This window comes from Staurois parvus, unplaced genomic scaffold, assembly GCF_062004578.1.
Source record: "Staurois parvus isolate SC_StPar_1 unplaced genomic scaffold, SC_StPar_1.0 ptg000297l, whole genome shotgun sequence".
NCBI lineage: Eukaryota > Metazoa > Chordata > Amphibia > Anura > Ranidae > Staurois > Staurois parvus.
The window spans coordinates 6,871,086-6,892,960 of NW_028318093.1; the positions used below are offsets into that span (position 1 = coordinate 6,871,086).

Consider the following 21,875-nt stretch of genomic DNA (forward strand, 5'->3'; position numbering starts at 1 on the left):
TCTTTTGTTTGAGTAGTTTTTTTTTTTTTCCCACCTGTTTTTGGTGGATTTTTGGTTTGTTCTCCACTCTTTCACTGGTTGGAGCCCATTGCTCCAACAGGTAGACGTTTCCATTTGGCAGCTGTTTTCTGCATTGATCTGAAGTTTGAGTGATCCTCTGCGCCCTTTTCATCTTTGTGGCAGTCCCTCTGTCTTGCAAGGGTTTAATTTCATCTGCTTTTGATCCAAGGGTTTCTGAATTTCTGTGTCTCTCAGTGGACGTTGGGAGTAAGATTTTTTTGTTTACTGTGAAACAGGACACCCCCCCTCCCCTTTTTTTTTTGTTTTTTTTACTCTGTGTATTGCTTTCTCACAAAACTGAGGCATCCCGAGGAGATTTGGAGGTATATGGGGGCTAGCTTATAACTTTCTGTTTCAGTGTCCCAACCTCTTTTAGGTGGCTGCATAACCCTGCTGATTCTGAGTTTCCATGTCCTCCTATGCACGCAAAGAAAAATATTTTTTACGGCAAGTTCAAAAGTAGTTTTATGCAAGAAACAAAAGTTGTAGACCGTCATCCTGTAAGTCCTTAAAGAGCAAAGTTAACAGTTAAAAAATATACAGCATAAACATTCATTACATTATACGCAATATGTTTCTCCTAAGAAAGGAATGATAAAGAGATCCTTTGACTGTTTAAAAAAAAAATAAAGTATCCCATCTTACATGTGTTTTGGTCATGCACAGACCTGCAACCCTTTGGGGGCGATGTGCTTGCTATGATTAAACAACCTACCCAGGTTGATCTGAGCTAAAACACGGCTGCGTGTCTTCTCCATCTTACAGAAACATTTATGTAAAACCTTTTTCAAATTACAAGTCTTCTCTTACCATTCATATGTTAAATACGGAAAAAAAGCCTGTATACCCTTGCTATGGAAACAGCACTCTCCACCTATCAAATATCTACCACCCAACATAATAAAGAAGAGAAGTTTAAGACAAGCTGGAGATCCTGGAGGAATTTTACATCCATGGACCAATACTTGTGTTACATCTCAAAATTACACTTGGAGTCCTTGGTATAGTATAGTGGGAATTCTTGTCTCTTTGGATACCAGTGCGCCGAGAAACAGAAAATGAAACAGAGTTTTTAAGGAGCCTGAACCAGGGCTCAATCACACAGGTCTTAAATGCCACTTTCACTGGCGGTTTTTTCTTTATGCCTGAAAATGCATCTCTACTAGCTTGTGTGTTCATGTGTACATAGATGTTTACAGGTGCATTAAGAGAGGAGCGGCAGGCAGACAAAATTACTATCAGCAGTGCGTTCAGGAAAGGAGCTCTTGAGCAATAAAAAAAATCTCCAGAATGCACATAAACGCCAGACATGTTCAGGCGTGTTAATGCATTCTAATGCCCAGAATAAATTGGTAATGCATGCTCTGTTAATGCACTTGAATGCATGTGCAGTACTCTGCTTGTATCACTTTTTTTAAGCTGCTTTTCTCCTGCCAGGTTAAAAGGTGTTCAGAGGGGCTAAGCAAACGCCCCCTGTGCCTGAATTTTCAGACTTGGTCAGTGTAGCAAATATAGAAAGCCTGGTGATGGAATTAAAGGACTTTTCAATAACTAACATTGTGTTTTTTGTTTGACTCTGTCCACTAAGATTAGACTCCTCTAATGTTAAAACTTGTTGTGGTATAAAGGTTAGTCTTTGTATTTTATTTTTTTTTGTTCAGTCTATTGGCTAGCATTGACATTTCCCTGCACTTAATAAAAAAGGACTTAGTTTGAAAAACTTTATAGAATCCTTGGGGTTTTGTTTTTTTTTTTAGATTAGTGTATTTAATCAGTAAGAGTGCAGATATTGTCTTCATAAATTGTAACTCACAGGAATTATTATAGTAGAATACTTTTAATAATAGGATAAAGTTAAATCTGCAGTGGCAAGAAAAAGTATGTGCTCCCCTTGGAATTAACTAGTTTTCTACAGTAATTTGCCATAAAATTTGATCTAATCCTCCTCTAAGTCACAACAATAGACAAACACAATGTGCTTAAGCTAACACATAAACATTTCTAATTTCTCATGTCTTTATTGATCACACTTATTAGAGCTTAAATGCTGTCGGAATAAGTAAGTGAATCCATAGACTACTTCAGCAAAAGCTTTTTGGAGTCTACGCACCTGGAGTCCAAATAATGACATGCATCTGGAGGTGTGGTTGTAGAGCTACTTTTATAAACAGCAATCTTAAAATGTTTCACTGTCTTATCAGACACATCAGCTGATGTGAACCGTGCCTTGCAAAAAGGAGCTCTCTGAAAACATACAATTATTATTATTATTATTATTATACAGTATTTATAATAATACAATCAAGAGTAGTTGATCTGTATACTGCTGGAAAAGGATATAAAGCAATCTGAAAGTATTTAGGCACCTATCAGTTAATAGTTAAATTGTCTGTAAATGTGGAAAGTTTTAGTACTGTGGCTACTTTTTCTAGAAGTGGGCACCTAGACGAGATGACTCCCAAGGCACAACACAATTCTCAATTAGGTAAAGAAGTAACCGCTAAAGGCTTGAAGCCCTCACTGGAATTGACAAAATCCCCTGTTCATAACTCCAATATACGTAGGTCTTTGAACAGGGGAAATGTTTTGTGGACTGATGAAACAAAAGTTGAATAGTTTGGCAAGAATACTCTGCACAATCTATGGCACAAAAAGAGCACAGCTTACCAACATCAAAACATTATCCTAACTGAAGTACTTTGGGGGGAACCCTCATGATTTGGGATTTCTTTGCTGCCTCAGGGCTTGGACCACTTGCTTTCATTTGAGGGGAAAATTAATTTCAAAGTTTATCAAAATATTCTATAGACTGTCAGGGTGGCTGTCCCACCTGCTGAAGCTTGGTTGAAATTGGGTGATGCAGCAGGACAGCGACCCTAAGCATCAAAGTAACTCCACCACAGACTAGCTTCAGAAAAAGACAAAGCGCCTTTTGGAGTGGTCCAGTCCGAGCCCAGACCCTAACCCCATAGAGATGCTGTGGAATTATCTTGAGATACATTCACACCAGATATCCTACAAATGTGTCTGAGCTGAAGCAGTTTTGTAAAGAGGAATGGTTAAAAATGCCTCCTGAACATTGTGCAGGTCTGATCCAGAGCTACTGAAAGCCTTTGTTTGAAGTTGTTGCTTCCAAGAGTTTCAACTAACTATAAACTGCTAAAATTCATGGGAGTGTTAATAAATACACAAGACATTTTAAATTGTTTATCAGCTTAAGCACAATGTGTTTGTCTATTATGACTTAGATAATAGAGGATAATATTATATTGTATGTCAAAGTACAGCAGAAAATCAGTTAATTACAGAGGTTTCACATATTTTTTTTCCCACTGTATCTGGGGCATTGACTTTTTTTTGTTTCCTATTTGTAGATTTTTTTTTTTTTTTGAGGTAAGCACAAAAATACAAAAACAATTTCATAACAAAGGAGACTACAGCCTTTTGGTCACAAAGGAATGTCAAAAGAAAACAAACGTACAGTTGAACATGTCAACCCCCCCACACTTTTAGATTTTTAATACCAGTGCTCATTTCCTTAAATTGTCTAGTTGCAGGGATGCATTACAAGTAAACACCTAAAGTCAAAAACACATTAAGGCTTTTTATCTGTATGTCTGTATACATTGTGCCTCAGATTTATAAATAAATCCTCAGTGGACCCATCTTTTTTAGACTTCATTAGTTTCTGGGGCAGCTGAGGCAAGGAAACCTGTTCAGGAAAAGATTTGATATGCTCCAGGACTATTACAAAAAAAATTCCCGCTAAAACCACAAAATGGCCTCTGGAAGATTTTTTTTGAAAGAATAACCTAAGGTGCTCTGAATTATAAACCATGCTTAGCTGTGCTGCTAGCTTTTTGTGCCGTTCGCTTGTCTGTAGAAGATGGCTTTGGGCCCTTACCAGTGGCAGCTTTGTTTTATGTCCAGTGATGCAAAACTGAAGTTTTTAATATAAATCATGTCTTCACTGGACTATGTTTGCATGCAGCCATTCATTTAGGTATATGCTTCAGGAACTCGTTTACACTAGTTATTTCACAATAAACAGTTTTTAGTGTGTATTTTCAGAATGATCAGTCTAGTTAAAAAATTATGCCGCTATCCACAGTGTCCTTAAGGTAGAGTGATCATGGGTTTCCTCTAGCAGGACTGAAGAAAGTTAGTGTTACTAAACCCACAACAGCAAAATCAGTCTGTGTATGCAGTAAAGCATGCTTGTTATGCTCACTGTGGAACCTAAGGGGTTAATCCTTCATATTGTATAAGGATGTTTGATCCTGTCTTCTCTGATCCTCTCCTTCTACTGTCCCCAATCCATCTCCTGATAGAACAGAGCCTTGGGGGCGAGCTGCACATGCTCAATTTTGTGTGTATTGCTAGAGTTTTTCTTGAGAGAGTGCATGTGATCACCACAGGGCTAATTAGCACTGTCCAGGCAGAGGGTCAGGGGTCCTGCAGCCTCATAGGACAATCGGGAGAATGAAAACTCCTCCTCCTAGCTTTAACCAGTGCTCTGCTGGACACTGATAGAAGTCACACGATTGCTCTAACTGCAGAATGAAAAAAAGTTATTTAGCAGTTTACATTTACTAAAATAATTGCATTTCCTTGTTCTGTGTACTGTGGGAGACCAGATATAGTGAATGCTGGGTTCTGGGTTTAGTAACACTTTACCTCCTGTCTTCCTGCCAGGGCTTCTCACTCTGTACCCACACCATAAACGTTTGCTGCATATCCTTAGTATAAAAAAAGAGACACTCCTCATTATAGCATGTGATCTATCCTAGGAATTTGGCGCTGTTGTTATTAAAGTACATAATATTACAAAATAAGATCTTGAAGGTTGAGCCTGTTGACATTTACACATATCTGAAATGTCCCTTTTTGGATTGACTGCACTTTGACATTGAAATAATCTAGAACAATAATAATTTTTTTTTCTTTTTCTTTTTTAGACCCCAGCTGCAATCAACAGAAATGGCTGTAACAAAACAGGAAATTCCACCAAATGTGGATATCGGCATCAGGTTAATTGCCTCAGAGAGCATTGCAGAGAACAAGCCACTACCGCAATCTTCTGGGTCCTCCGAAGACCACAAAAGGAACAGTGATAGACGATCACAAAGCTTTGATAGATCCAAATATGATCGGTATAGGTTGCCGGATAGGGAATACAGACATAGGGACTATTCCAGTAGTGGACACTACAAACACAGAGACTATGACAGGCAGCGCTCTAGAAGCAGAGGGAGAACTGGAGATCGCTGTTCATATTATCATTCTAAAAGGGACCGATCAAGAAGCAGGGAGAAACACCGTAGACATTATTCCCCTTATAGAGATCATCGGGGGCATTATGATAGGGACTATTGGGCTTGTAAAGACTATAAATCAGGATGGTCCCACCACAGCAGGGGGCGCGATCAAGCCTATAACTTCAAATACAACAACCATCAATCCTTTTACTCACGTCAATTTGACCCCTACCACCACAGAAAACTTAACGGTTACTCCAACTACCATCAAGATTATGGAAGCTCAAAAAAAAGAAAATACCATCGTGATGGCAGCTCAGAAGAGGAGGACTACGAACGCGGCTTCAAACGCCAGGCCAATCACAACCGCTCACCTTCCGACTGGCCACGTGGTAAGAACAAACAATACAAAATGCTTTACAGTGGTGTTCTAATTATGTCTTCTAGTCAAAATGATTTAACTTTTGGATTGATTGGGCTAGAAACTCAGGTTTTCGCTACCTTCTGAGTACATATTTGTTAGCTGTTGGTGCTCTAGCTTTAATCTGCTCTATGTTTTAAGAAAAAAAAAATGTTTCTATAGTGGTCTGTGTCCCTTTTGAAGATGAAACTCTGTCGTAGTGACACATTCTAGTGAATCTAAGTGTAGACTCACAAATGTGCGTTCAAAATTTCAAAGTCCGGTTTCAGTGTGGATTGCAATCTACTTGTTCAGGACCGGTTTTTGTGACACAGCTGCGGATTGTACTGTTCACAGGTTCAGGGCCGGTTTGGATGCGGTTTTGCAAGGCTTTTTTAATTTTGAGGGGGAGAGAGAAGAGCAAACTGTGCTGAACCTGATCCTGAACTGAAATCCTGATCACAACTGATGACGAGCAATTCAGAAGCGGTCACCATAGAAGTCAATATTCTGTAATCCACCCCTGGACCAGACCGTACTACTCAGAAATCAGACAGGACTCTTTTTTTTTTTTTTTTTTCTTCAATCCTCACTGCCAGTGCACCGGACATAGACTATATTGACAAAAGTATTGGGACACCCCTCTAAATCATTGGATTCTGGTGTTCCATTCACCTCCATGGCCACAGGTGTATAAAATCAAATACCTAGGCATGCATACTGCTTCTACAAACATTTGTGAAAGAATGGGCTGCTCTCAGGAGTTCAGTGAATACCATGATAGGTTGCCACCTGTGCAATAAGTCCATTTGTATAATTTCCGTGCTACTAAATATTCCACAGTCAACTTTTAGTGGTATTATAACAAAGTGGAAGCAACTGGGAACAACAGAAACTTAGCCACAAATTGGTAGGCCAAGTAAAATGACAGATTAGGGTCAGCTCATTGAGGTTGGAAGTGCACAGAAGTCGCCAACTGTCTGCAGAGTCAATAGCTAAAGACCTCCAAACTTCGTGTGGCCTTCAGATTAGCACAACCGTGTGTAGAGGGCTTCATGGAATGGGTTTCCATAGCCGAGCAGCTACATCCAAGCCTTACATCACCAAGTGCAATGCATAGCGTCGGATGCAGTGGTGTAAAGCACGCTGCCACTGTACTCTGGAGCAGTGGAGATGCATTCTCTGGAGTGATTAATCACGCTTCTTTGTCTGGCAATCCGATGGACATGTCTGGGTTTGGCAGTTGCCATGAGAACGGTACTTGCCTGACTGCATTGTGCCAAGTGTAATGTTTGTTGGAGGGGGGATTATGGTGTGGGGTTGTCTATCAGGATGTTGGGCTTGGCCCCTTAGTTCCAGTGAAAGGAACTCTTAAGACATCTGCATACCAAGACATTTTGGACAATTTCATGCTCCCAACTTTGTGGGAACCATTTGCGGATGGCCCCTTCCTGTTCCAACATGACTGTGCACCAGTGCACAAAGCAAGGTCCATAAAGACACGGATGAGGGAGTTTGGGGTGGAGGAAGTTGACTGGCCTGCACAGGGTCCTGACCTCAACCTGATGGAACACCTTTGGGATAAATTAGGGCAGAAACTTGAGCCAGGCCTTCTCGTCCGACTTCAGTGCCTGACCTCACAAATGCGCATCTGAAAGAATGGTCAAACATTCCCAGAGACGCACTACTAAACCTTGTGGACAGCCTTCCCAGAAGAGTTGAAGCTGTTATAACTGCAAAGGGTGGGACAACTCAATATTGAACCCTACGGACTAAGACTGGGATGCCATAACAGTTCATGTGTGTGTAAAGGCAGGCGTCCCAATACTTTTGGCAATATAGTGAATGTCAACAGGCACTATAGGAAGCAATGTTGTTTCACATGTCATGCAGATTGAATGCGGTTCAAACCTCTTCCAATCCGCATATATGTGAACTGGCACTCAACTAGACCACGGAGAGCAGATTCAAGTGACAGATGTTATAACCCTTCCTCACATCCATTTACAAAACTAAAAAATTTTAGATATTTGGTAGCTTTCCATTAACATCTACTATCCTAAATATTCATACACGTGGAGTACAATTTGTCATATGTGGAGGTGTTCTTAGACTAAATGTGATATCTCTGACTTATATAGTTTAAAGCAGGCATCACTAGATGGCGGACTGGGGTCCGGATGCGGGCTGAGAACTGTAGTCGGGGGGGCCCAAGGACAGTAGCGTGGGGGAGGGGGGCCCGAGGACAGTAGCGTGGGGGAGGGGGGCCCGAGGACCGTAGCGTGGGGGAGGGGGGCCCGAGGACCGTAGCGTGGGGGAGGGGGGCCCGAGGACCGTAGCGTGGGGGAGGGGGGCCCGAGGACCGTAGCGTGGGGGAGCATTGAGGACGGTAGTGTGGGGGGGGGGGGGGGTTAGGGAAAGTAATAAGGTGGGATGATGTAAAAAGGGGCAGAGTACTCTTCAGTGAAGGGGGCAGAGGACAGTACTGCAAGGGCAGAACAGATTCAGTTCTCTGTGTCCTGTTTACACCACAAAACTGGTGTTATGCTGATTTTTTTCTGAGCAGTAGTCTGCAATCAGTATAAAACTCATTGGAACGTGCATAAAAATTGATGTCTCATCATTTTCTATCTGTTTTTCTGCATTAATGGTGTGAACGAGGCCTTAATACTCCCATTGTCAGCCTAATATATGAAGAAAAAAACATGATCCAGACAGCGTAGCCAGGCCTTGGAACCCCGGTGTCTTTATAGAAGGATGCCATTGATCACCTTTTCCAGCTGAAAATAACTAGCTCCATGTTGTGGTCATGTTAATTAATTTGCTTTATTTCTGCTGAGTCACTAACCTGATCAAGTATGCATATCAAGAGTTCAGATTTAACTGACTTTTCTGATCTACAAAATATTAGATGTAGTAGGGGGGTGTATTCATTTTTGCATCAACGAATTTTTAGTAAAACTGAAGATTTTGTAGTCTGTTATATTGATAACCTTATTTTCATGTAATGAGCTGAACAAATGTTCTATAAAGCTCAGTTTTGTCAAATTTTTGGTAACTGTTCTTATGTTCATTGAGATATTTATTAAAATCTTATTTTTCAAAAGGGGTGTACTCATTTATGCTGAGCACTGTATATACAGTTAGGTCCATATATATTTGGGCACAGGCACAATTTTAGATTTTTTCAGGTATTTACCAATACCTATTCAAGCTATAGTTCTATAATGGATATGGGCTGAAAGTGCACACTCTCAGGTTTAATTTGAGGGTAAGTGCATCCAAATTGGAGGAAGGGTTTAGGAATTACAGCTCTTAAGAGTAGCCATAACCCCTTTTTCGAAGGAACAAAAGTAATTGGACAATTGAATCAAAAGCTGTTCCATGGCCAGGTGTGGGCTACTCCTTTGTTATTTCTTCATCAATTCAGCAAGTAAACGGTCTGGAGTTGATTCTAAGTGTGGTATTTGCATTTGGAATCTATTGTTGTTAACCTACATCATGCATTCAGAGGATCTGTCCATTCAAGTGAAACAGGACATTGTAAGGCATTAAAAAAGAAACAAATCCATCAGAGAGTTAGCAGCAACATTAGGCGTGGCCAAATCAAAAGTTTTGTACATTCTGAGGAAAGAACTCACTGGTGAGCTTTGCAAAATAAAAAGACATGGACATCCATGGAAGACAAAAGTGGTGGGTGATCACAGGATCCTCTCTATGGTAAAGAAAAACCCATTCACAACATCCAGACAAGTGAAGGGCACTCTCCAGGAGGTGGGCGTATCATTGTCAGTCTACAATTGAGAAGACTTCATGAGAGCAAATACAGAGGGTTTACCACAAGGTGCAAACCATTCATAAGCTAGATTAGACTTTGCCAAAATTCATCTAAAAAAACCAGACCAGTTCTGGAAAAGCATTCTTTGCACGGTTGAAACTAAGATTAATCTGTAGCAGAATGACGGGAAGAAAAAAGTGTGGAGAAGACTTGGAACAGCTCATGATCCAAAGCACACAATATAATCTGTAAAACATGGTGGAGGCAGTGTGATGGCATGGCCATGCATGCATGGCTTCCAGTGGCACTGGGTCATTGGTGTTTGTTGATGTGACACAAGCAGCTGGATGAATTCTGCAGTGTTTAGAGATATACGGTCAGCCTAAATTCAGCCAAATGCAGCAAAGTTGATTGGACGGCACTTCACAGTACAGATGGAGAATGATCCAAAACACACTGCAAAAGCAACCCAGGAGTTTTTGAAGGAAAAGTGGAATATTCTGCAATGACCAAGTCAATCACCTGATCTCAACCCAATTGAGCATGCATTTCACTTGCCGAAGGCAAAACTAAAGGCAAAAAGACCCACAAAGAACTGAAGAAAGCTGCAGTTAGAGCCTGGCAAAGCATCAGGCAGAAACCCAGTCTTTGGTAATGTCCATGGGTTCCAGACTTCAGGCAGTCATTGCCAGTAAAGGTTTTTCAACAAAATTTTAAAGAACATTTATGATTATATTTAGAGATGAGCGAATCGAAGTATCCGAAGTGGAATTCGAGTCGAATATCGGAAAAATTTCGATTCGTGCCGAATCCGAAAAACAGCCTAATTCGGACGCGCGAATCGAAATTTTTCCGAAAATGGCGGCTGACATGTGCGGCGACGGAGCGGGGATGTCGGGGAAGGCGCGCAGACAAGGCGCGCTGCCCCATAATGCATTCCTCAACGACATGTGATCGCATCAGCCAATCAGCAGCCAGCCAGCCAGCACTGTGTAATGGTCGAGGTATATATAGCGGCCATTTTGGAAATCTTCATTTGCCTGCAGTCATTGAACAGAGGCAGACCGCTCTGTACTAGGGACAGGGACAGAGTTAGGGCCACAGAAACGAGAATTGGGGACAGAGAGAAGTTACTTAGGGACAGAGAACCATTACTCAGGGACACAGACTTGTTAATGAGGGCCACAGAATCGTTATTTAGGGACAAAGAAACGCTAGTTAGGGCCACAGAATTCATACTCAGGGACAGACAGAATTTTCACTCAGTGCCAGAGAATTGTTACTTAGGGCCACAGAAACGTTATTAGGGCCACAGAATTTTTACTCAGGGACAGACAGAATTGTTACTGAGTGCCAGAGAATTGTTACTCAGGGACAGACAGAATTGTTACTGAGTGCCAGAGAATTCTTACTCAGGGCCACAGAATTCATACTCAGGGACAGACAGAATTGTTACTCAGGGACAGACAGAATTGTTACTGAGTGCCAGAGAATTGTTACTCAGGGACAGACAGAATTGTTACTGAGTGCCAGAGAATTGTTACTCAGGGACAGACAGAATTGTTACTGAGTGCCAGAGAATTGTTACTCAGGGACAGACAGAATTGTTACTGAGTGCCAGAGAATTGTTACTCAGGGACAGACAGAATTGTTACTGAGTGCCAGAGAATTGTTACTCAGGGACAGACAGAATTGTTACTGAGTGCCAGAGAATTGTTACTCAGGGACAGACAGAATTGTTACTGAGTGCCAGAGAATTGTTACTCAGGGACAGACAGAATTGTTACTGAGTGCCAGAGAATTGTTACTTGCACAGACACAAAATTGTTACTTGCACAGACACAAAATTGTTACTTGCACAGACACAGAATTGTTACTCGCACAGACACAGAATTGTTACTCAGGGCCACAGAATTCATACTCAGGGACAGACAGAATTGTTACTGAGTGCCAGAGAATTGTTACTTAGGGACAGACAGGATTGTTACTGAGTGCCAGAGAATTGTTACTCAGGGACAGACAGAATTGTTACTGAGTGCCAGAGAATTGTTACTCGCACAGACACAAAATTGTTACTTGCACAGACACAGAATTGTTACTCGCACAGACACAGAATTGTTACTCAGGGCCACAGAATTCATACTCAGGGACAGACAGAATTGTTACTGAGTGCCAGAGAATTGTTACTCAGGGACAGACAGAATTGTTACTGAGTGCCAGAGAATTGTTACTCGCACAGACACAAAATTGTTACTTGCACAGACACAGAATTGTTACTCAGGGCCACAGAATTCATACTCAGGGACAGACAGAATTGTTACTGAGTGCCAGAGAATTGTTACTCAGGGACAGACAGAATTGTTACTGAGTGCCAGAGAATTGTTACTCAGGGACAGACAGAATTGTTACTGAGTGCCAGAGAATTGTTACTCGCACAGACACAAAATTGTTACTTGCACAGACACAGAATTGTTACTCGCACAGACACAGAATTGTTACTCGCACAGACACAGAATTGTTACTCGCACAGACACAGAATTGTTACTCAGGGCCACAGAATTCATACTCAGGGACAGACAGAATTGTTACTGAGTGCCAGAGAATTGTTACTCAGGGACACCTAATCGTTGAATTAAATAGTATGTCAGACAACATGCAGAGGAGTGGCAGAGGAGGCAATGTTTTAGGAGCGAGCAGACGTGGCAGCAGAGGAAGGGGTCGAGGCAGCAGTATTCGCAGCCAGAGGCCAGTGCTCCCGGTGTCATCCAGCGGTCGTGTCTCCACCGACAACCCTGCCGTCATTGATTGGTTGGCTCGGTCGTCTTCCTCTTCCCAGGTCACCTCTGACACCTACAGCCAACGGTCGGTGGGTACGTCAGACACAACCGTTAGTTGGCATGGCCCGGGACCAAGCCCACTGAAATCACGTGTCCTCTACCTGCCCCTGTCCTTTGCTGTTCCCTCACCAAGCGAAGTATCGCATGCTGTGGGCTCAGCCCCACTGTACAGTGAGGAAGAGCTAACAGAGGGCGGTCAGGAACGGGGGGAGACATCGGCCTTTTCAGCAGCCAAGCGAACAAGTACTGGCGAGGAGAGTGGCTCGGTAGCCGGTCTAGAGACAGGTCTGTCTCCTGACCCAGACGCAGCCGAGGGGGCTAGTAGTGAGGCGGAGACCCTACTTGATGATGAGGAGGTTGATCGCACTTGGCAGCCTCGTCGTCATCAGGCAATTTCTTCCGCATCATCAGGAGAAGAGGGTGGCAGCTTGGCAGCGAGCAAAACAGTCGGTGGGTTGCCCAGGAGACAGCAGCAGGGTCGCATCAGTGTCAGTGGAGCCAAACGTCCACGGAGTAGAGCACCAGCTCCACTGCAGCCTACCACCACGGCCAGTAGTGGTGCCGGTGCGCACGGAGGAAGTAGCAGTCAGCCAGTGAAGAGTAGCGGGGGCAAAGTTTCCTACTCGGTGGTGTGGCAATTTTTCCTCAAGCCGCCCGAGGAAGTAAACGTAGCCGTATGTCGACTATGTGGCCAGAAATGCAAGCGTGGCCAGGGGGCCCATGTTGGGACTACAGCGTTGCGTCAGCATATGCAGCGTCACCATTCGGTGGCCTGGGAAAACCGTGATAAACATACGGCGGTTCTGCCTGCCCCAGCCCCCGCTCCATCACCCGCTCCGTTACTTGCTCCGTCACCCGACGTCGTCAATCGCCCTCTATCAGCCAGTCAAGGCTCCAACACCTCTGCTGAGGGGAGTTGTCGCTCATTGGCATCTTCCGCTCGTTCAGATGCTCCTTCTCCTGCTACTCCTCTTCTCGGATTCCGTCAACAGTCTTTCTTGGAATCCGTATCCAAGAGACAACAGTTTGCGAGCACGCACCCGACGGTGCAAAAGCTGAACGTCCTCCTGTCCAAGTTGCTGGTGCTGCAGTCCCTCCCTTTCCAACTGGTGGACTCAGCACCTTTCCGAGAAATGATGGCTTGTGCCGCGCCGCGGTGGAGAGTGCCAAGCCGTCATTTCTTTGCCCAAAAGGCAGTGCCAGCCCTGCATTCACATGTAGAAGAGATGGTGGGCCAGTCTTTGAGCATGTCGGTCTCTGCCAAAGTGCACGGCAGCGCCGACGTGTGGAGCTGTAACTACGGTCAGGGACAGTACATGTCATTTACGGCCCACTGGGTGAACGTGGTGCCGGCACAGCCGCACCAGCAACTTGGACAGGTCACGACGCTTTTGCCTCCACGTTTGCACGTCCTTGGTCCAGCAAGCATGTCCGCCTCTACCACCTCTTTTTCCGCCGTGTCCTCAGCCGCCACCCCCGTGCCAAGTCCCATTACCCGACCGGCATATCACATGTGCAGGGCGCAACGGTGTCACGCTGTGCTGCACCTGGTATGCCTTGGCGAACGTAGTCACACAGGGGAGGAACTGCTGAGTGTAATGAACAGAGAAATCGACAGATGGCTGTCTCCGCGCAAACTAAAAATCGGAACCATGTTGACTGACAACGGAAAGAACATGGTGTCTGCTCTGCGTCAAGGAAGGTTGTGCCATGCGCCATGCATGGCTCACGTGTTCAATCTGGTTGTCAAGCGGTTCCTAAAATCCACCATCCCACTGCAAGACATCCTTAAAATGTCACGTAAACTGTGCATGCATTTCAGCCATTCCTACACCGCAAAGAACACCCTCATTGAGCTGCAGCGGCAGAACGGAATTCCACAGCATCGCCTGATCTGCGACGTTGCAACAAGGTGGAATTCAACCCTACACATGTTAGACCGCCTTTACGAGCAGCGAAAGGCCATCACCGATTTCCTGATGTTACAAGCGGATAAAGGTACTCCCCTGTGTAACTTAGATGTCAGCCATTGGCAGCTCATGCGTGACACCTGCCGCTTGCTCAGGCCCTTTGAGGAGGCCACGCTATTCGTGAGTCGGCAGGACTATGGGATGAACGACGTCATTCCTCTGTTGCACGTCCTGGAACAAATGCTGTTAACAATGGCTGGTCAGGGTGCGGTAGACGTGGCGCACAGATCTCAACGCCACATGACCCCTGTGGGGGCAGGACAGGAAGAAGAGGAGGAGGTAGAGGAGGACATTTGTGCTCAGGAATTATTGAGTGAAATGGGTGGTTTTTCCACTCAGCGGACAGGAGTGGAGGAGCAGGAGCATCTGGTAGAGGAGGAGGAGGAGGAGACAGAGGACCCAGACGCACCGTGGCAGTATGCTGTGGAGATGGAGGCAGGGAGTCCCTCGCATTCCTTGGCACAAATTGCCCATAGCATGCTCGGTTGCTTGCGTAGCGACAGCCGAATAATAACCATCAGACAGAGGGATGACTTTTGGCTGTCCACCTTGTTGGACCCTCGCTACCGGTCCAAAATGGTGGCCTTTTTCACACCTGCTGAGAGGGAGGCCAAAATTACGTACTATAAAAACCACCTATGTAGTCAGTTGGTCTCTGCCTTTGTGCGCCAACGTCCATCCTCAGACACTGTGGGCCCTGTGCGCTCGCGTTCCGCTGGCATGGCAGCAGGGGAGGGGTGGGGTGGTAGGAGCAGTGGCAGCTCCACCAGCAGTGGCTGCCTCAGTCTGCAGTCGATGATGAGTAGCTTTCTTCACCAGCGCAGTGAGGAAACTACTAACCAGCCACAGCAGCAGCATCAGGTGGACCTGGAGCAGGAGCTCAAACAACAGGCTTGGGCCTACTTGGACAGCACCCTGCCAACCGAGGTAGACAATCCCCTTGACTACTGGGCAACGAAACTTGACCTTTGGCCCCAACTAGCTGAATTTGCCCTTGAAAGGCTGTCATGCCCGGCCAGTAGCGTGGCATCGGAGCGCGTGTTTAGTGCGGCAGGAGGTATTGTAACTCCGCGGAGGACACGACTGTCCACCCAAAGTGTGGAGAGACTCACGTTTGTGAAAATGAATCAGGCGTGGATTAGTCTGGATTTCAAACCACCAGTTCCTGACACAACTGACTAAATCCGCCATGAATCATGCCTCAAACATGTGCCACTTTCAGGTCTCCTCACACTGCTGGTGTGTTTAATTTTTTGACATAGGGTGCTGGCAGATTACGGGCCTCCTATAGCTGCTGCCAGGCCCCTAATCTGCCATAGGCCCCTATATACCGCCTCCTCATGCTGCTGCTAGGTCCAGAGTCTCTCATGGGTCCCTGTACGGCCTCCCATTGCTGCTGTCTCCATCGCCACACTCTGCTGCCATGTGCCACTTTCAGGTCTCTTCACACTGCTGGTGTGTTTAATTTTTTGACATAGGGTGCAGGCAGATTACGGGCCTCACATAGCTGCTGCCAGGCCCCTAATCTGCCATGGGCCCCTATATACCGCCTCCTCATGCTGCTGCCAAGTCTAGAGTCTGTCATGGGTCCCTGTACGGCCTCCCATTGCTGCTGTCTCCATCGCCACACTCTGCCATGTGCCACTTTCAGGTCTCTTCACACTGCTGGTGTGTTTAATTTTTTGACATAGGGTGCAGGCAGATTACGGGCCTCACATAGCTGCTGCCAGGCCCCTAATCTGCCATGGGCCCCTATATACCGCCTCCTCATGCTGCTGCCAAGTCCAGAGTCTCTCATGGGTCCCTGTACGGCCTCCCATTGCTGCTGTCTCCATCGCCACACTCTGCTGCCATGTGCCACTTTCAGGTCTCTTCACACTGCTGGTGTGTTAAATTTTTTGACATAGGGTGCAGGCAGATTACGGGCCTCACATAGCTGCTGCCAGGCCCCTAATCTGCCATGGGCCCCTATATACCGCCTCCTCATGCTGCTGCCAAGTCCAGAGTCTGTCATGGGTCCCTGTACGGCCTCCCATTGCTGCTGTCTCCATCGCCACACTCTGCTGCCATGTGCCACTTTCAGGTCTCTTCACACTGCTGGTGTGTTTAATTTTTTGACATAGGGTGCAGGCAGATTACGGGCCTCACATAGCTGCTGCCAGGCCCCTAATCTGCCATGGGCCCCTATATACCGCCTCCTCATGCTGCTGCCAAGTCTAGAGTCTGTCATGGGTCCCTGTACGGCCTCCCATTGCTGCTGTCTCCATCGCCACACTCTGCTGCCATGTGCCACTTTCAGGTCTCTTCACACTGCTGGTGTGTTAAATTTTTTGACATAGGGTGCAGGCAGATTACGGGCCTCACATAGCTGCTGCCAGGCCCCTAATCTGCCATGGGCCCCTATATACCGCCTCCTCATGCTGCTGCCAAGTCTAGAGTCTGTCATGGGTCCCTGTACGGCCTCCCATTGCTGCTGTCTCCATCGCCACACTCTGCTGCCATGTGCCACTTTCAGGTCTCTTCACACTGCTGGTGTGTTTAATTTTTTGACATAGGGTGCAGGCAGATTACGGGCCTCACATAGCTGCTGCCAGGCCCCTAATCTGCCATGGGCCCCTATATACCGCCTCCTCATGCTGCTGCCAAGTCTAGAGTCTGTCATGGGTCCCTGTACGGCCTCCCATTGCTGCTGTCTCCATCGCCACACTCTGCTGCCATGTGCCACTTTCAGGTCTCTTCACACTGCTGGTGTGTTTAATTTTTTGACATAGGGTGCAGGCAGATTACGGGCCTCACATAGCTGCTGCCAGGCCCCTAATCTGCCATGGGCCCCTATATACCGCCTCCTCATGCTGCTGCCAAGTCTAGAGTCTGTCATGGGTCCCTGTACGGCCTCCCATTGCTGCTGTCTCCATCGCCACACTCTGCTGCCATGTGCCACTTTCAGGTCTCTTCACACTGCTGGTGTGTTAAATTTTTTGACATAGGGTGCTGGCAGATTACGGGCCTCCCATTGCTGCTGCCAGACATGTAATCTGCCATGGGCCCCCGTACCGACTCCTCATGCTGTGACGTTGCAACAAGGTGTAATTCAACCCTACATATGTTAGACCGCCTTTACGAACAGCTAAAGGCCATCACAGATTTCCTGATGTTAAAAGCGGATAAAGGTACTCCCTGTGTAACTTAGATGTCAGCCATTGTCAGCTCATGTGTGACACCTGCGCTTGCTCAGGCCCTTTGAGGAGGCCACGCTATTCGTGAGTCGGCAGGACTATGGGATGAATGAGGTCAAATCGGCCATGGGCCCCCGTACCGCCTGTTCACGCTGATGCTGGTCCCACAGTGTGACCTGGGTCCCTGTACGGCCTCCCATTGCTTCCACTCTGCCATGTGCCACTTTGAAATCTCCTCACACTCCTGCGGTTGTCCATTTTGTCATAGGTTGCTGGCAGATTACAGGCCTTCCATAGGTGCCACCAAGCCCCATATCGGCCATGGGCCCCCGTACCGCCTGGTCACGCTGCTGCTGGGCCCACAGTGTGACCTGGGTCCCTGTACCGCCTCCCATTGCTCCCACTCTGCCATGTGCCACTTTCAGGTCTCCTCACGCTCCTGCTGGTTTCCATTTTGTCATAGGTTGCTGTATGGCCTCCCATTGCTGCTGCCTCCACCGCCACACTGTGGCTCCAAACACTGGTTTTGGCCCCGTGACTGGCCAAAGGAGTGAAGTGTGCAGTGATTCTAAGATCGACGGCACTCATCTGCATGTCATACTGACAGACGGTATTATTTCTCTTCCCCAGCAGACTCCAAGGGCATTTAAATTAAAGGTACAGTGTTCTGCACTAATATTAAGTCTCTCTGAAGCCTAGAAACACCCTTTTTTAAGTTAAATTCACAGCGAATTTATTCGACTCGAATCGAATATTGTCCACGAATTCGCCGAATCAGTCGAATCGAATTTTTCATTTCTTCGCTCATCTCTAATTATATTCAATTGTACAATTACTTTTGGTCCCTTGAAAAAGGGGGGATGGCTATTCTTAAGAGCTGTAATTCCTAAACCCTTCCTCCAATTTGGATGTCCATACCCTCAAATTAAACCTGAGAGTGTGCACTTTCAGCCCATATCCATTATATAATTATAGCTTGAATATGTTTTGGTAAATGCCTGAAAAAATCTAAAATTGTGCCTGTGTCCAAATATATATGGACCTAACTGTATTTATTTTTCCAGGTTCCTTTAAAGAAAAGTTTGTATGAGCTTATTAGAGTGTATTTTAAAGGGATACGGAATATGTACATATTATCTTAAGTTCAGCTTTAAGGGAGATTGAGCTCTTGCTGTCAGGATTTGTATGGTTTACTTGACTGATGATTGTTTTTGTTTTATTTTAGAACGATGAGAATGAAGCACGTAGCACAGGTTGACTCCTGGAAACACTGGATCGAAATCTATTTGAGCACATCTTGGAGAGAGCCAGGATTGACTCATTCAAACAGTCAATATGCCCTCTGTTAACCCATATGTGTCAACGTGATACATTCTCCACAAACAAGAGAAAAGGGTCTCTTTAATGAACCATCGGTTCCTCGCTCCCCCCTTCCTAGTACCAGGCTTTTTTTTTTTTTCCCTAAAAGCATTTGCAGTTATCCCTCTAATACTGAATACTTGGATGTGGTGGCTATGGTAGAATAAAAAACCCAACCTTAACTCATTGGTTTAGTAATTTTGGTTTTCCAGGTTGTGGTCAACATACTATCAACAGTGTGCGTCATGGTCAGTTGACTAAAGACCAACACAACTACCCATTCCTTTTGGTGTGTGTAAAAGTGAGCAAAGTTTTTGGACTTTGTGTTTCACAAATTAATGTGAAAAACTTTACCACAAGTATTTTTGAAAGATTCCTTATGTTTTCGACATGTCATCCAGTTCAAAACTCAAGCGCCAAATACTTTTTTTGGAGTCTAGTCCTATGTAAAATTGGAAACACCCTGGAACATGTGCTCTCAAATGCTGCTTTCTAAGAGACTCAGGATTATTTGTGTATTACACAGCATGTTTTTTTTTCCCATGCTACACCTTCACAGAAGCTTGAGGAATCATTGCATTTTCCATCAAAATGTCTACTTCTCCTAAATGACCTTGCGATCTGATTATATGCCAGGGGTTTATATTTGGAGAATTTTATCTCCGGCTTCTTGCTCCCCCTTTTTTTGTTGTGTATGTAAAGCAAGTATAATTTTTACATACAAATTCCAAAAAAACAGGAAATTGTCACTTGTGAATGTTGATTTGTTGTCTTTCAACATGATAGTTTTATTTTTTAATTTAATTTCATGGACCTTAAAAACAAAAACAAAACCCTTTTTCTGTCGGAGAGGTTTTAAATGGGTTACAGGTTACTCTATTTTAATGCCCAGCAACTCAATACTTCATACTGTGATTTTATTTAAATACTACGTCAGAAAAGAAGTTTAAAAAAAAAAATAATTACAAGTTTATAATTGTTTTCGCTCCTGCATCAGGAGCCAGAAAAGTGTATACCTTAGTTAACTGCATAATCTATTGTTTATGCGTGATGAACATGTGTCAAGTTCCATATATATATATATATATATATATATATATATATATATATATATATATATGAGAACAATAAAAATAAAAAGCTTCAACTGCGGAGAACTCCACAGCTGATGTAGCATGTCAGATTTAGTATATAAACACTGTTTAAACAAACTAAATTGTATTGTGTATTGTCTTTCTTGCTATGATGTGTGAGAGGGTGGGTCAGACGTGAGCTGTGTGTGCATTAGACTCATTATAAAACCGCAAATAAAGCAGCGCTCCCAACCCTGTGGAAGTCAATAGTCACAAGCCCAGGAACAGTGAAAATCGAAATTCACTTTAATGTTGGGCTAAAAAGCATGACATGTAGGAGTGCCCAGATTGATGCATCACCAAGCCAGTGGAGAGAAGAAAACCATATTCCCAGAAGCTGGAGGATGACACATAATCCAGGACCCAACAGGTTGCTCAGCTCAGGAGTCTTAGGACAGTGGGAAGGGTGTGCCAGAATCCCTAAGATGACACATCTGCCAAAAGTCACATGTCCCAGATCTGGCTGTAATGTCCTAAACCTGGCAAGAGACCACCCGAACAAGGGTTGGTGAGGGCAAACTGGAAGCCTAGGGGAGCACTCAAACCAAGAAGAGAAGCCGGTCATCATGTTTCAGGGACTTGCCCCTTCCTTAGATCATGTGATTAGGAATCGGGAATCAAAATATATATAGGAGGGGCCGGGGGAGTGTCTCATCCTTAATAGGCACAATATGGTATGCTCTATATTGCAACATCTAGCTTTTTCCATTCTTCAAGAATGACCTCTTTTAGAGCCTGGATGCTGGATGGAGAGTGATGCTCAACTTGTCTTTTCAGAATTCCCCACAGGTGTTTGAGTTCAGATCAGGAGGTATACTTGGCCACTCGAATCACTTTCTTTTCTTTAAATAACGCCCTTTCATAATCGACTGTCTCTGCTGGACACCTGTTTAGCCACTTGCCATTCTGAGGATTTACCCCCCTTAATGACCAGACCTGTTTTTGCTATTCGGCACTGCACTATTTCATCTGATAATTGTGCGGTCATGCAATGCTGTACCCAAATTAAATTTACGTCCTTTTTTTTTTCCTCACAAATAGGTGATCAAATGCCACTGAAAAAAAATCTATTTGTGTGAAAAAAGGACATAAATTTAATTTGTTCCGTATTGCATGACCGTGCAATTGTCAGTTAAACTAGTGCTTCGCTGTATAGCAAAAATAATGGTGTAAATTGCAGTATCTATACCATAGTTTGTAGACACTATAACTTTCACACAAAGCAATCAATATACACTTATTGGGATTCTTTCTTTTTTTTTTTTTTTTTTTTTTTTACCAAAAACATGTAGCAGAATACATTTTGGCCTAAATTTATGACTAACTTTGAGTTTATTATATATTTGTTTTAGCCAAAAGTAAAAAATATAGTTTTTCTTCAAACTTTTCAGTCTTTTTTTTTTTTTTTTTGTTTATATCGCAAAAAATAAAGCGCACAGGTGATCAAATACGACCACAAAAAAAGCTCTGTTGGCTTTTTATTTTTCACACTATAAACAAAAAAAAGCGAAAACTTTGAAGAAAAACTATATTTTTTACTTTTGGATATACAAATATGTAATAAACTTTGTCATAAATTTAGGCCAAAATTTCTGCTACATGCTTTTGGTAAAAAAAAATAAATCCCAATAAGTGTATATTGATTGCTTTGTGTGAAAGTTATAGCGTCTACAAACCATGGTATAGATACTACAATTTACTTTTTTTTTTTTTTTGTTTTTGGTGGTATTTGATCACCTGTGCGCTTTTATTTATTTTTTTTTGGCGCTATAAACAAGTTTTGAAGAAAAAATTTTTTGGAGAAGAAAAAAAGATTTTCTTTGTAATAAAAAAAATCCAAAAAACTCACATTTCGTCATAAATTTAGTCCAAAATGTATTCTGCTACATGTTTTTGGTTAAAAA

At 44.1% G+C, this 21,875-nt stretch overlaps 1 protein-coding gene across 3 annotated transcripts in view; it reads left to right on the plus strand.

The window, feature by feature from the left end:
* The window catches only part of USP42 (ubiquitin specific peptidase 42), a 93,404-nt gene extending 73,350 nt beyond the window's left edge, over positions 1 to 20,054 (plus strand). For all 3 annotated transcript variants that reach the window (XM_089682762.1, XM_089682761.1, XM_089682763.1), the window contains 2 exons: positions 5,019 to 5,710; positions 18,705 to 20,054. In XM_089682762.1, the coding sequence (XP_089538888.1) occupies positions 5,019 to 5,710; positions 18,705 to 18,712 (700 nt within the window). In that variant the 3' untranslated portion in view covers positions 18,713 to 20,054. The remainder of the gene's footprint in view (positions 1 to 5,018; positions 5,711 to 18,704) is intronic.
* The last annotated feature ends 1,821 nt before the right edge of the window (positions 20,055 to 21,875 follow it).